The sequence below is a fragment of the Heptranchias perlo genome, chromosome 2, assembly GCF_035084215.1.
Source record: "Heptranchias perlo isolate sHepPer1 chromosome 2, sHepPer1.hap1, whole genome shotgun sequence".
NCBI classification, from domain to species: Eukaryota; Metazoa; Chordata; class Chondrichthyes; order Hexanchiformes; family Hexanchidae; genus Heptranchias; species Heptranchias perlo.
Window position 1 is genome coordinate 6,443,853 of NC_090326.1, and position 15,662 is coordinate 6,459,514.

Below are 15,662 nucleotides of genomic sequence, written 5' to 3' on the forward strand. Positions count from 1 at the left end.
ACTTGCTCTCTCTTTCTGTCTCACTCACTGTTTGTCAATCTCTCTCTCTTGTCTCTCTCTCACTCTCTGTCTGTCACTCGCTCTCTCTGTTTCTCTCTCAGTCTTTCTCTCTGTGTCTCTCTCTCGCTCTGTCTCTCTCAACCTCTGTCTTTCACTCTCTTTGTCTCTCTCTCTATCTCACTCTCTGTCTGTCACACGCTGCCTCTCTCTCTCTCTATCTCTCTCTCACCCTCTGTCTGTCACTCTTTCTCTTTCTGTCTTTCTATCTGTCTCTCTGCTCTGTCTTTCTCTCACTCTGTCTCTCTCTCTCTCTCTCTGTCACACTCTCTGTCTCCCTCTCATCCTCTGTCTGTTAGTCTCCCTCTCTCTATCTACCTCTCTTGCTCTGTCTCTCTCTCACTCTCCGTCTCTCTCTCACTCTGTCTCTCTCTCACTCTTTGCCTGTCACTCTCTCTGTCCCTCTCTGTCTCTCTCTCTCTCACTTTCTGTCTGTCACTCTCTGTCTCTCTCACTGTCTCTCTCTCTCACTTTCTCTCTCTGTCTTTCGATCTGTCTCTCCCGCACTGTCTTTCTCTCTCTCTGTCTCTCTATCTCACTCTCTGTCTGTCACACTCTTTCTCTCTCTCACTATCTCTCTCTCACTATCTGTCAGTCTGCCTCTCTCTCTGTCTCTCACTCTCTGTCAGTCACATTCTATGTCTTTCCCTCTGTCTCTCTCACTCTTGACCTGTCATTCTCTCTGACTCACACTCTCTCTCTGTCACTCTCCCTCTCTATCTCTTTATCTCTTGGGCTCACTCTCTCTCTGTCTCTCTCTCTCTGTTCCATCCTCTGACTCTCTCTCTCAGTCTCTCTCCATCTCTTGGTCTCTCTCTCTCTTTCTGTCTCTCTCTATCTATCTGTCACTCCATCTGCCACTCTCACTCTATGTCTGTCACTCTCTCTGTCTCTTGCTCTGTCTCACTCTCTCGCTCTGTCTCTCTCTCTCTCACTCTCTGTCTGTCACTCTGTCTCTCGATCTGTCTCTCCCTCTCTGTCTCTCGCTCACTCTCACTCTGTCACCTTCTCTCTCTCTCTCTGTCTCTCTCTCTGTCTCTCTTTGTCTCTCACTCTCTGTCTGTCACACTCTTAGTCTCTCCCTCTGTCTCTCTCTCTCACTCTCTCCGTCTCTCTCTCTGTCTCTCTCTCACTCTTGATCTTTCAATCTATGTCTCTCACTCTCTCTGTCACTCTCCCTCTCTATTTCGTCTATCTCTTAGTCACTCTCTCTCTCTCTCTCTGTCTCCCCCTGTTGCTCTCTCTCCCTCTGTTCCATTCTCTGACTCTCTCTCTCGGTCTCTCTTCATCCCTTGGTCTCTCTTTCTTTCTGTCCCTCTCTCTCTTTCTCACTCTATCTGTCACTCTCTATGCCAATCTCTCAGTCTCTCTCCCACACTATGTCTGTCACTTTCATTGTCTCTCGCTCTGTCTCTCTCCCCTCTCGGTCCGCTCCTCTCCCCTCTCGGTCCGCCCCTCTCCCCTCTCGGTCCGCTCCCCTCCCCTCTCGGTCCGCCCCTCTCCCCTCTCGGTCCGCTCCTCTCCCCTCTCGGTCCGTCCCTCTCCCCTCTCGGTCCGCCCCTCTCCCCTCTCGGTCCGCCCCTCTCCCCTCTCGGTCCGCCCCTCTCCCCTCTCGGTCCGCCCCTCTCCCCTCTCGGTCCGCTCCTCTCCCCTCTCGGTCCGCCCCTCTCCCCTCTCGGTCCGTCCCTCTCCCCTCTCGGTCCGCCCCTCTCCCCTCTCGGTCCGCCCCTCTCCCCTCTCGGTCCGCCCCTCTCCCCTCTCGGTCCGCCCCTCCCCTCTCGGTCCGCCCCTCTCCCCTCTCGGTCCGCTCCTCTCCCCTCTCGGTCCGCCCCTCTCCCCTCTCGGTCTGTTCCTCTCCCCTCTCGGTCCGCCCCTCTCCGCTCTCGGTCCGCCCCTCTCCCCTCTCGGTCCGCCCCTCTCCCCTCTCGGTCCGCCCCTCTCCCCTCTCGGTCCGCCCCTCTCCCCTCTCGGTCTGTTCCTCTCCCCTCTCGGTCCGCCCCTCTCCCCTCTCGGTCCGCCCCCCTCCCCTCTCGGTCCGCCCCTCTCCCCTCTCGGTCCGCCCCCCTCCCCTCTCGGTCCGCCCCTCTCCCCTCTCGGTCCGCCCCTCTCCCCTCTCGGTCTGTTCCTCTCCCCTCTCGGTCCGCCCCTCTCCCCTCTCGGTCCGCCCCTCTCCCCTCTCGGTCCGCTCCCCTCCCCTCTCGGTCCGCTCCTCTCCCCTCTCGGTCCGCCCCTCTCCACTCTCGGTCCGCCCCTCTCCCCTCTCGGTCCGCCCCTCTCCCCTCTCGGTCCGCCCCTCTCCCCTCTCGGTCCGCCCCCCTCCCCTCTCGGTCCGCTCCTCTCCCCTCTCGGTCCGCCCCTCTCCCCTCTCGGTCCGCCCCTCTCCCCTCTCGGTCCGCCCCCCTCCCCTCTCGGTCCGCCCCTCTCCCCTCTCGGTCCGCCCCTCCCCCCTCTCGGGCCGCCCCTCTCCCTCTCGGTCCGCCCCTCTCCCCTCTCGGTCCGTTCCTCTCCCCTCTCGGTCCGCCCCTCTCCCCTCTCGGTCCGCCCCTCTCCCCTCTCGGTCCGCTCCTCTCCCCTCTCGGTCCGCCCCTCTCCCCTCTCGGTCCGCCCCTCTCCCCTCTCGGTCCGCCCCTCTCCCCTCTCGGTCCGCCCCTCTCCCCTCTCGGTCCGCCCCTCTCCCCTCTCGGTCCGCCCCTCTCCCCTCTCGGTCCGCCCCCCTCTCCCCTCTCGGTCCGCCCCTCTCCCCTCTCGGTCCGCCCCTCTCCCCTCTCGGTCCGCCCCTCTCCCCTCTCGGTCCGCCCCTCTCCCCTCTCGGTCCGTCCCTCTCCCCTCTCGGTCCGCTCCTCTCCCCTCTCGGTCCGCCCCTCTCCCCTCTCGGTCCGCCCCTCTCCCCTCTCGGTCCGCCCCTCTCCCCTCTCGGTCCGCCCCTCTCCCCTCTCGGTCCGCCCCTCTCCCCTCTCGGTCCGCCCCTCTCCCCTCTCGGTCCGCCCCTCTCCCCTCTCGGTCCGCCCTCTCCTCTCTCGGTCCGCCCCTCTCCCCTCTCGGTCCGCCCCTCTCCCCTCTCGGTCCGCCCCTCTCCCCTCTCGGTCCACCCCTCTCCCCTCTCGGTCCGTCCCTCTCCCCTCTCGGTCCGCTCCTCTCCCCTCTCGGTCCGCCCCTCTCCCCTCTCGGTCCGCCCCTCTCCCCTCTCGGTCCGCCCCTCTCCCCTCTCGGTCCGCCCCTCTCCCCTCTCGGTCCGCCCCTCTCCCCTCTCGGTCCGCCCCTCTCCCCTCTCGGTCCGCCCCTCTCCCCTCTCGGTCCGCCCTCTCCTCTCTCGGTCCGCCCCTCTCCCCTCTCGGTCCGCCCCTCTCCCCTCTCGGTCCGCCCCTCTCCCCTCTCGGTCCGCCCCTCTCCCCTCTCGGTCCGCCCCTCTCCCCTCTCGGTCCGCCCCTCTCCCCTCTCGGTCCGCCCCTCTCCCCTCTCGGTCCGCCCCTCTCCCCTCTCGGTCCGCCCCTCTCCCCTCTCGGTCCGCCCTCTCCCCTCTCGGTCCGCCCCTCTCCCCTCTCGGTCCGCCCCTCTCCCCTCTCGGTCCGCCCCTCTCCCCTCTCGGTCCACCCCTCTCCGCTCTCCAATTATCGAGTTTGTCAAAACCAGACTCCATCGATAGCTGCTGCTCCCTGCTCCCTCCTATCCAATCTTTCCCCATTTATTGTGTATTCCCTTGCCTTGTTTGCCCTTCCCAAATGCATTACCACACACTTCTCCAGACTGAATTCCATTTGCCACTTTTCTGCCCACCTGACCAGTCCATTGATATCTTCCTGCAGTCTACAGCTTTCCTCCTCACTATCAACCACACGGCCAATTTTTGTATCATCCGCAAACTTCTTAATCATGCCCCCTACATTTAAGTCCAAATCATTAATATATATCACCAAAAGCAAGGGACTGCGCCCTGCAGAACCCCACTGGAAACAGCCTTCCAGTCACAAAAACACCCGTCGACCATTACCCTTTGCTTCCTGACACTGAACTAATTTTGGATCCCATGGGCTTGTAATTTTTTGACCAGTCTTTCACTCCGTGTCCATCACTGTGAGGTCTCCCCTGGTGTTTATAATCATGGGGCTAATATCCGACAAATTCCCTGGACCAGATGGCTTACTTTTTCGGGTTTAACAGAGATAGCTGCAGGGATAGTGGATGCATTGGTTATGATCGTCCAAAATTCCCTAGATTCTGGAACAGTCCCAGTGGACTGGAAGGTAGGAAATGTAATCCCGCTATTCAAGAAAGGAGGGAGAGAGGAAACAGGGAATGACAGGAGTTAGTGCAGGCGCAGATAACGAACGCTGGAATCATCTATTGTTGGGAGAAAATGGCTTCATTAAGTGTGCAACGCTGATTTAAAGTGATAGACACCATTTTGGGACTTAACGCTCAATTCTACGCACAGTCATGACCCCGACCATCTGAACGTGTCTTAGAGTGTCTGGAGGACCCCCCACCGGCGCTATTTAAAGGGACCATGCACGATTTACAGGTTAGTGGCTAAATTATTGCTTCTGGCTGCCGAGACATTTGTAACTGTTTTTGGAGGTCTCCTACACTTGAATACTAATACGCAGGGACATTGTCTAACATTTAGAGCCGGGACGTTCAGGACTGAAGTTAGAAAATGCTTCTACACGCAAAGGGTGGGAGACGTTTGGAACACTCTTCTACAGACGGCAGTTGATGCTCGCTCACTTGTGAATGTTAAACCTGAGATTGATAGATTTCCGTGAGCCAAGGGTATTAAGGGATATGGGGCCAAGGTGGGTCTATGGAGTTAGGTCACAGGTCCACCATGATCACATTGAACGGTGGAACAGGCTCGAGGGACTAAATGCCACTGCCACTTGCTGCCTCTAGATATGCGCCACCTTCTCCTGCAAGAAAGCGGGATGTGTGTCTGGGTGATGTGCCTGTCATGGTTGAATAGCTAGTGCGTGTGGCCTATGATTTGTGGGTGAGCGGTTTGAAACAGTGTTAATGTGTAAGGGTGAGAGGAAGCATCTGATTGGAAGAGTTGAGTGCTGATGGAAAGAGTTTATTGGTATGTGGGTGATGGGGGTGTAGTGTGTGGTGCAGTTGGTGGGAGACACCACTTGACAGTTGACCTCACTCACCTTGACCACTCATGTCAAAGCATTGAACTTCTTCCTGCACTGCATCCATGTTCATGATGCTGTGGGCCTGGCATTGACTTCGTCCCCCGCTGCCTCCCACTGCCTTTTGGATATATGTCTGGAGGGCCTCTTGCTCCCCCCCCCAACCCTGCAGATATAGGATGTCCCTCCTTCTGTCCATCTCTTGCACCAAGGTCTCTAGTGCATCATCAGAGAACCTTGGTGCATGCACTCTCACAGGCCTGGTACCAACTCAGATCGGCAGATTGGTGAGGTCTGGTGTGCAGATTGGAGGATGTGGGATTTAGTAGTGTGCAACCTTTATTCAATGTTTTAACATAACTCATCAGTGTGTAAACATAGGGATGGGACCTGCATCTGTGTTTTACGTGTGCGATGTCTGATCTCTGTTCAGACTCCGTGCAGACAGTAGACTGTTATTTTCAGCAAATAACAGGTACCAGCTACCTTTAAGAAATTTCTAAGAAACATCCTCCCTTTAAGAGATTGAGCTCCCCTGGTGGTGGAAAGTGCGAATTGCATTGATTCCACCTGCAAGGCCTGGAATGGAATCCTGATTGCAGGTCAGTCCTCTGGTGGGCTGAAACTTGTGACCTGCCTGTGCAGGAGTCATCGGGCGGGGGTAATAGCACATCACGCTACCAACGCCCGAAAACGGCCCCTATCCAATTTTTCCCCCATGAACTTTGGGACACGCTCTGAAATGAGTTGATAAATAGCCTCAAGTTATGAAGGTTTCAGTGATTGCAGAATACACAGTGTCTGGTGGAGAGAGAATCAGACACCGTATGATACAAAACTGACTCTGCTCTGAGAAAGTCTTCAGATCCTCTCATGATTTAATGATTTGAACACTTGCAATGAAGGGATATTTCACCACATTCTTCAACTGCTCTCTGAATTTCGTTTGGGTCACGGCATAAATAAAAGTGTTTGTGCAGCAACTCAGGAGCTGGAGCATGTATCCCAGTTCTAGTATCAACTGAGATAGAAATACAGACTCAAACCCCAAATAAAACATCCGGTTCCATATAGAATGTACTAATAACAATACCCATAACAGTATGAAATTCCCCGAGATAAGAAACAGTAAAATGATGGATTTCCTTCTGCTCTCCATCTCTGGGTCTCTGGGACTCTCCCCACTGCTGTGACCCCGGAGTCTCCTGCGGGCTCTGCTGGCCACTAAAATGCATCTGACGGTGAAAGCATTGAGCAGCAGAATCAGAACAAATGGGACCCCCGGGGTGAGGATATACTGCAGGAGTTCGATCACTCCCCACACACGTGATTCCAGAACACTGATTGTTAGCAAACAAAACCAGGGCGTATTGTGAAGTTGATACCAACCCGTGAGCATAAAGTACCAGGAAATGTTCTTCAAACAGCTCAGCAAAATCACTGTTCCCAGAACCACAGCCGCCGTTCTCTCGGTGCAATATTTAGTTTTCAGCTTCTCACAACAAATGGCCACAAATCGATCAAAGGTGAAAGTGACGGTGAACCAGACAGAACAGTCTGTGGCTGCGAAAAGCAGGACGGCGTGGATATTACACACAGGGATGGAGTACAGGAAACGAAAGTGACTCTCATAAGCAATCGGAATCTGTCTGAGTATCAGATCGAAGATAATGACCATTAAATCCCCCGCTGCCATCGCCACCAGGTAGCGAGTGACACATTTGGAGAGACCGCACTTTCCCCGAGACAGGGTCACAATCGCCAGTAAATTAACTGTAAGAAAGGGAAACAAACAGGGGAATTATACATCAGGCAGGGACACTGTGTAAATATTAGCACAGTCTCTGGAGCCCCTATAAGTATCAATACCGTCTCTCGATATTCTGTAAATATGAATTCCGCCTCTGGATCCTCTGTAAATATTAATACTGTGTCTGGATCCCCTGTAAATATTAATACCATCTCTGGAGCCCCTGTAAATATTAATACCATCTCTGGATCATCTAAATATTAATACCGCCTCTGGATCCTCTGTAAATATTAATACTGCCTCTGGAGCCCCTGTAAATATTAATACCGCCTCTGGAGCCCCTGTAAATATTAATACAGTCTCTGGATATTCTGTAAATATTAGTACCGCCTCTGGATCCCCTGTAAATATTAATACCGCCACTGGATCCTCTGTAAATATTAATACCATCTCTGGAGCCCCTGTAAATATTAATACCATCTCTGGAGCCCCTGTAAATATTAATACCATCTCTGGAGCCCCTGTAACTATTGGTAAAGTCTCTGGATAACCTATAAATATTAATACCATCTCTGGATCCCTCGGTAAACATTATTACAGTCTCTGGTTCACCCTGCGAATATTAGCACTGTATCTGTATCCCATGTAAATATTAGTACCGTCTCTGGAGATCCTGTAAATATTAGTCCTGTCCCTTGATCCCCTGTAAATATTAGTAGTGTACGGGATACTCTGTAGGTATTATTACCATCCCTTGATCCCTTGTAAATATTAGTACCTTCTCTACATCCTCTGTAATTATTAATAACGTGTCTACATCCCATCTAAATATTAGTGACGTCTCTGGATCCTCTGAAAATATTATTACCATTTCTGGATCCTTCTTTAAATAGTCGTAGTGTCTCTGGATACAGTGTAAACATTAGTACCATCTGTGGATTCCCTGTAAATCTTAGTACAGTCTCTGGATCACCTGTAAATGTTAGTACCAAATCTGGATTCACTGTAAATAATAGGACTGCATCTGTATCTGTCTCTGGATCACCAGTGAATACTATTACCATCTCTGGATCCCCAGTAAATTTTAGCACCGTCTCCGGATCCCATGTAAATATTACTCCTGCCAGGGGATCCCCCTGTGATTATTATGATGTGGAGATGCCGGTGATGGACTGGGGTTGACAATTGTAAACAATTTTACAACACCAAGTTATAGTCCAGCAATTTTATTTTAAATTCACAAGCTTTCGGAGGCTTCCCCCTTCCTCAGGTGAACGATGTGAAATGAAGTCCTCGAAATGAAATCGCATTTATAATTCACAGAACAATGCTTGGTGAGTACAGACAGTTTTTTCAACTGCCCGTTGCCAAGGCAATCAGTGTGCAGACAGACAGGTGTTACCTGCCAGGTCTCACAGAATATACAAATCACCAAAAAAAAAACAAAAAACCAACAAACAAAAAAAAACAGAGATAGAGAGGTAGAAACATAGAAAAGACAGCAACTGACCCGTTATATTAAAAACAGATAACATTTGTTCGCTGGTGGGGTAACGTGTAGCGTGACATGAACCCAAGATCCCGGTTGAGGCCGTCCTCATGGGTGCGGAACTTGGCTATCAATTTCTGCTCGACGATTTTGCGTTGTCGTGTGTCTCGAAGGCCGCCTTGGAGAACGCTTACCCGAAGGTCGGTGGATGAATGTCCATGACTGCTGAAGTGTTCCCCGACTGGGAGGGAACCCTCCTGTTTGGCGATTGTTGCGCGGTGTCCGTTCATCCGTTGTCGCAGCGTCTGCATGGTCTCGCCAATGTACCATGCTCTGGGGCATCCTTTCCTGCAACGTATGAGGTAGACAACGTTGGCCGAGTCACAGGAGTATGAACCATGCACCTGGTGGGTGGTGTCCTCTCGTGTGTCCTCTCGTGTCCTCATACGTTGCAGGAAAGGATGCCCCAGAGCATGGTACATTGGCGAGACCATGCAGACGCTGCGACAACGGATGAACGGACACCGCGCAACAATCGCCAAACAGGAGGGTTCCCTCCCAGTCGGGGAACACTTCAGCAGTCATGGACATTCATCCACCGACCTTCGGGTAAGCGTTCTCCAAGGCGGCCTTCGAGACACACGACAACGCAAAATCGTCGAGCAGAAATTGATAGCCAAGTTCCGCACCCATGAGGACGGCCTCAACCGGGATCTTGGGTTCATGTCACGCTACACGTTACCCCACCAGCGAACAAATGTTATCTGTTTTTAATATAACGGGTCAGTTGCTGTCTTTTCTATGTTTCTACCTCTCTATCTCTGTTTTTTTTTGTTTGTTGGTTTTTTGTTTTTTTTTTGGTGATTTGTATATTCTGTGAGACCTGGCAGGTAACACCTGTCTGTCTGCACACTGATTGCCTTGGCAACGGGCAGTTGAAAAAACTGTCTGTACTCACCAAGCATTGTTCTGTGAATTATAAATGCGATTTCATTTCGAGGACTTCATTTCACATCGTTCACCTGAGGAAGGGGGAAGCCTCCGAAAGCTTGTGAATTTAAAATAAAATTGCTGGACTATAACTTGGTGTTGTAAAATTGTTTACAACTGTGATTATTAGTACAATTTCTTACTCCTCTGTGAATATTAGTAACTTTGCTGGATTCCTGTATATATTAGTACTGTCTCTGGATAGCCTGTAAATATTAGCACTGTTTCTGGATCTTCTGTAAAAATTATTACCGTCTCTGTATCACTCTGTAAATATTAGTACCAACTCTAGAACTGCTATAAATATTGGATCCCCAGTATATATTAGTACTGTGCCTGGATCCGCTGTAAGTATTATTACTGCATATGGATCCTGCAATGAATATTAGTACCATCTCTGGATCCCATGTAAGTATTAGTACCATCTCTGGATCCCCTGTAAATATTATTATTTTCACTGGGTCCCCTGTAAAAATTAGAATCATCTCTGGATCCCCTGTAAATATTATTATTTTCACTGGGTCCCCTGTAAAAATTAGTATCATCTCTGGATCCCCTGTAGAATCAAAGAAAGGTTACAGCACGGAAGGAGGCCATTCAGCCCATCGAGTGCACACCGGCTCTATGCAAGAACAATCCAGCTAGTTCCATCCCCTGCCCTATCCCCGTAGTCCTTCAATTTCTTTTCCTTTCAAGTACTTATCCAGTTCCCTTTTGAAAGCCACAATTGAAACTGCCTCGGGCAGTGCATTCCAGATCCTAACCACTCGCTGTGTAAAGAAGTTTTTCCTCATGTCACCTTTGGTTCTTTTGCCAATCATCGTAAATCTACCTCCTCTGGTTCTTGACCCTTCCGCCAATGGGAACAGTTTCTCTCTAACTACTCTGTTCATGATTTTGAATACCTCTATCAAATCTCCTCGCAACCTTCTCTCTTCCAAGGAGAACAACCTCAGCTTCTCCAGTCTATCCACGTAACTAAAGTCACTCATCCCTGAAATCATTCTGGTAAATCTCTTCTGCACCCTCTCTCAGGCCTTCATATCCTTCCTAAAGTGCGGTGCCCAGAACTGGACACAATACTCCAGTTGTGGCCGAACCAGTGTTTTATAAAGGTTCATCATGACTTCCATACATTTGTACTCTATGCCTCTATTTATAAAGCCCAGGATCCCGTATGCTTTTTTAACCGCTTTCTCAACCTGCCCTGCCATCTTCAACGATTTATGCACATATACCCCCAGACCTCTCTGTTCCTGTGCCCCTTTTAGAGTTGTGCCCTCTAGTTTATATTGCCACTCCTCATTCTTCCTGCCAAAGTGTATCACTTCGCATTTTTCTGCGTTAAATTTCATCTGCCATGTGTCCGCCCATGCCACCAGCCTGTCTGTATCCTCTTGAAGTCTATCACTATCCTCCTCACTATTTACTACACTTCCAACTTTTGTGTCATCTGCAAATTTTGAAATTGTGCCCTGTACACCCAAGTCCAAGTCATTAATACATATCAAGAAAAGCAGTGGTCCCAGCACCGACCCCTGGGGAACATCACTGTACACCTCCCTCCAGTCCAAAAAACAACCGTTCACCACTACTCTCTGTTTCCTGCCTCTTACCCAATTCTGTATCCATCTTGCTACTGCCCCCTTTATTCCATGGGCCGCAATCTTTATGATAAGCTTACCGTGCGGCACTTTATCAAACGTCTTTTGAAAGTCTATATACACCACATCAACTGCATTGCCCTCTTCTACCCTCTCTGTTACCTCATCAAAAAACTCCATCAGGTTAGTTAAACACGATTTGCCTTTAACAAATCCATGCTGGCTTTCCCTAATCAATCCACACTCGTCCAAGTGGCTGTTAATCCTGTCCTGGATTATCGTTTCTAAAAGTTTCCCCACAACTGAGGTTAAACTGACTGGTCTATAGTTGCTGGGTTTATCCTTACACCCTTTTTTGAACAAGGGTGTAATATTTGCAATTCTCCAATCCTCTGGCACCACCCCCGTATCTAAGGATGTTTGGAAGATTATGGCCAGTACCTCCACAATTTCCACCCTTACTCCCCTCAGTAACCTAGGATGCATCCCATCCGGACTGGGTGACTTATCTACTTTAAGTACAGCTGGCCTTTCAAGTACCTCTTCTTTATCAATATTAGGACCATCTCTGGATCCCCTGTAAATATTAGTACCATCTCTGGATCCCCTGTAAATATTAGTACTGTCTCTGGATCCCCTGTAAATATTGGTACCCTCTCTGGATCCCCTGTAAATATTAGTAATGCATCTGGATCCTGTGCACCATTATTAGCAATATTAGCACCATCTCTGGACCCCCTGTAAATTTCAGTACCATCTCTTGATTCCCTGTAAACATTAACACCATCTCCGGATCCCACTGTGAATATTAGTACCATTTTTGTTTCATGTTAGTGTCATATCTGGATTCCCTGTAAATATTAGCACCGTCTTTGGATCCCCTGTAAAGATTAATACCGTCTCTGGGTTTCCTGCAAATACTAGTAATGTGTTTGCATTCCTCAGTAAATATTATTACTGTCTCTGCATTCCACTCTGAATGATACTAACATTTTTTGTCCCCTGTAAGAATTAGTACTGTCTCTGTTTCCCCTGTAAATATTAGTCGAGTCTCTAGATAACCTATAAATATTATTACCGTCTCTAGACCCACTGTAAATATTAGCACTGTCTCCAGATCCCTTGTAAATATTAGTATCTTCTCCACAGCCCCTGTAAATAGTAATAACGTCTCTACACCCCTGTAAATATTAGTAGATTCTCTAAATCCACTGTAAATATTATCACGATTTACAGTGGATTGAGAGAATCTGTATATACTTGTACCGTCCTGTAAATATTTGTACCGTCTCTGAACCACATATAAATATGAGTACCATCACTGGAGCCCCTGCAAATATTAGTAGCATCTCTGGACCACATGTAATTATTATGAGCTCTCTAGATCCCTCTGAATATTAGTACCATCCCTGGGTCCCCTGTAACTACTATTACAGTCTCTGGATCCACTATAAACGTTCTACTGACCCTGGATCCCCTGTAATATTAGTACCGTTCCTGGATCCCGTGTAGTTATTAGTAGCTTCCCTACATCACCTGTAAATATTAATTATGTCTATACCTCCCCTGTAAATATTAGTACCATCTCTGGACCACCTTTAAACATTAGTACGGTTTCTGGATCCCTCTGTAAATATTATTACCATCTCAATATCAATGTGTGAATAATAGTACAATCCCTGGATCCCCTGTAAATACCAATGCATTTTCTACATCTCCTGTAAATATTAATTCCATCGCTGGATCCTGTGTAAATATTTGTACCATCTCTACATCCGCTATATTTATTTGTAACGTCTCTACATCACCTGTAACTATCAGTACCATCTCCAGATCCCTTGTAAATATTCGTACCCTCACTGGATGGCCTGTCAATATTGGAACAATCTCTGGATCCCCTGAAAATATTTGTACCTTCTCGACATCCCCTGTACATATTATTAATGTCTCTACATCCACTGTAAATATTAGTAACGTCTCTGTATCCCCTGTCAGTATTAGTACCGCCTCTGGATCCCCAGTAAATATTAGTACCATCTCTGGATCCCCAGTAAATATTAGTACTGTCTCTGGATACCCAGTAAATATTAGTACTGTCTCTGGATACCCAGTATGTATTATTTCCATCTCTTTATCCTCTGTTATTATTAATACCATTTCTGGATCCCCTGTAAATATTAGCACCGTCTCTGGATCCCCAGTACATTAGCACCGTCTATGGATCCTTTGTAGTTATTAGTAGTGTCTCTGGATCTCTCTGTAAATATTAGCACTGTCTCTCAATCCCCTGCAATTGTTCATAGCTTCCCTTTGTAAATATTAGCACCATCTCTGCACCCCCTGTATATTAACACCGCCTCTGGATCCCCTGAACATTAGCACCGTTTCAGTATCCCCTGTATATTAGTACAATCTCTGAATCTGCTGTATATTATCACTGTCTCTGGACCCCTTGTACATTAGTACCATTACTGGATCCCTTGTATATTAGTGCCATGTCTGGACCCCATTCAAATACTGACACACCCCAAGGACCCTGTGAAACATGCATACATTCAGAATCCCTGAAATACAGCCTCACTCTCAGGGATCCATTGTGAATTAAATCTCACACCCAGAAAATCCCCTTAAATATATCTCCCATCCCTGTTCCACCCATCAATATATCTCCCTTCCCGAGTGCCCCCTTTAATTTTTGAGCTGGATATAAAAATTTACCATCAAATCGTACAGCAGCAAATGCAGGGCAGGGGACAAAAATAACAGTGATACAGTGAAACCTGGTTTATAGAATTAATAACTGGATATAGTGAATTACCTGGAACAACAATGGCAGTGAGTATGGGACAGGGCAAAAAAGAACAGTAATGCAGTGAAACATGGTTCATAGAATTAACAGCTGGATATCGAGACTTACCAGTGACATCGACAGCAGCGAGTGTTGGTCAGTAAATGACTAGAAGAGCAATACAGTAAGATATGGTTTATATAATTAACAGCTGGATATGGAGACTTGTCATCAAATCGAACTGCAGCGAGTGTGGGACAGGGTACTACAAGAACAGTCATAAGTGAATCATTGGTTATAGGATTAATAGCTGGATATCGAGACTTACCAGAGACACCAACAGCAGCGAGGGGAGGATAGTAAATTACTTGTAGACCAAGAATCACATAAAGTATCCGATCCTCGAATGCCAGTGAATCATAAAGTAGATACAAAACTTGAAAAGGCCATAATGGGCTGTTCCAATCTGTTGTTCTCAGATTCCGACCCATTGTTGAAATATTCCAATCTGTTGTTCTCAGATTCCGATCCATTGTTGAAATATTCCAATCTGTTGTTCCCGGATTCCGATCCATTGTTGAAATATTCCAATCTATTGTTCTCAGATTCCGACCCATTGTTGTAACATTCCAATCTGTTGTTCTCAGATTCTGATCTATTCTTTCCCTCTCTGTGGAGTCGCTGATCCCTGTTAGTGCCGGAGGTGATGCTCCCACTGACACTATGGGATAACACGTTGAAAGAAGTCGCTTATTAATAGCAGAGAGAAACACTCCAGTGACACAATTAGGGCCCACGGAGACTGACATTAATTACACTCACTGAACAAACAGATTCAGTTAAACCAAACAATTTTTATAACATAACATATATTTAACCAAATATTACAAAGATAGAAAGCCCAAAGCCCAGTATACTATTTTAATGAATATTTGGAAGAACAGAAACTATGAGACCCACAGTCTGGCAGCACTGATGTGAGGAGAGAGCAGGTTCATTTACATATTGAGCCCCACACAGAGCAGGAAAGGCCCAGGCTCGATCCTCGGCCTGTGCTGTGTTATTCAGGAATGAGGTGGGCCAAGTGGAGCAAGTGTCAGAAGGGTAACATATAGGGATCAGTGGTCATAGTATCATAAGGTTTAGAATAGCGAGGAGGCATTGCTGGACTTGGTTCAAGGGAATGAGGTGGGCCAAGTGGAGCAAGTGTCAGTGGGGGAGCATTTAGGGAGCAGCGATCATAGTATCATAAGGTTTAGAATAGCTATGGAAAAGGACACGGACCACTCTAAAGTAAAAATACTCAATTGGAGGAGGGCCAATTTCAGTGGAATGAGAACAGATCTGGCCCGGGTAAATTGGAATCAAAGATTGGCAGGTAAACTGTAATTGAACAATGGGCAGCATTTAAAGAGGAGATGATTCGGGTTCAGTCCAGGCACATTCCCATGAGGGAGAAAGGTAGGGCAACTAAAGCCAGAGCTCCCTGGATAATAAAAGAGATAGAGAGTAAGACAAAGCAGAAAAAAGAGCATACGACAGATGTCAGGTTGATAACACAAGTGAGAACCAGGCTGAATATAGAAAGTTCAGAGAGGAAGTGAAAAAGGAAATAAGAGGGTCAAAGAGAGAGTGTGAGAATAGACTGGCGGCCAACATAAAAGGGAATCCAAAAGTCTTCTATAGGCATGTAAACAGTAAATGGGCAGTAAGAGGAGGGCCGGGAATGACTAGCGACCAAAAAGGAGACCTACTCATTAAGGCAGAGGGCATGGCCGAGGTGCTAAATGAGTACTTTGCATCTGTCTTTACCAAGGAAGAAGATGCTACCAGAGTCTCAGTAAATGAAGATGTA

At 48.3% G+C, this 15,662-nt stretch overlaps 1 protein-coding gene across 1 annotated transcript; it reads right to left on the bottom strand.

Annotated features, from left to right (window-relative positions):
* Positions 1 to 6,057: 6,057 nt before the first annotated feature.
* On the bottom strand, positions 6,058 to 14,424 carry LOC137331689 (probable G-protein coupled receptor 139). The gene is made up of 3 exons (XM_067995653.1): positions 14,295 to 14,424; positions 14,136 to 14,243; positions 6,058 to 6,959 (listed from the first exon to the last, which is right to left on the bottom strand). The coding sequence occupies exons 1-3, from the start codon at positions 14,422 to 14,424 to the stop codon at positions 6,058 to 6,060; spliced, it is 1,140 nt and encodes a 379-aa protein (XP_067851754.1).
* Between the last annotated feature and the right edge of the window lie 1,238 nt (positions 14,425 to 15,662).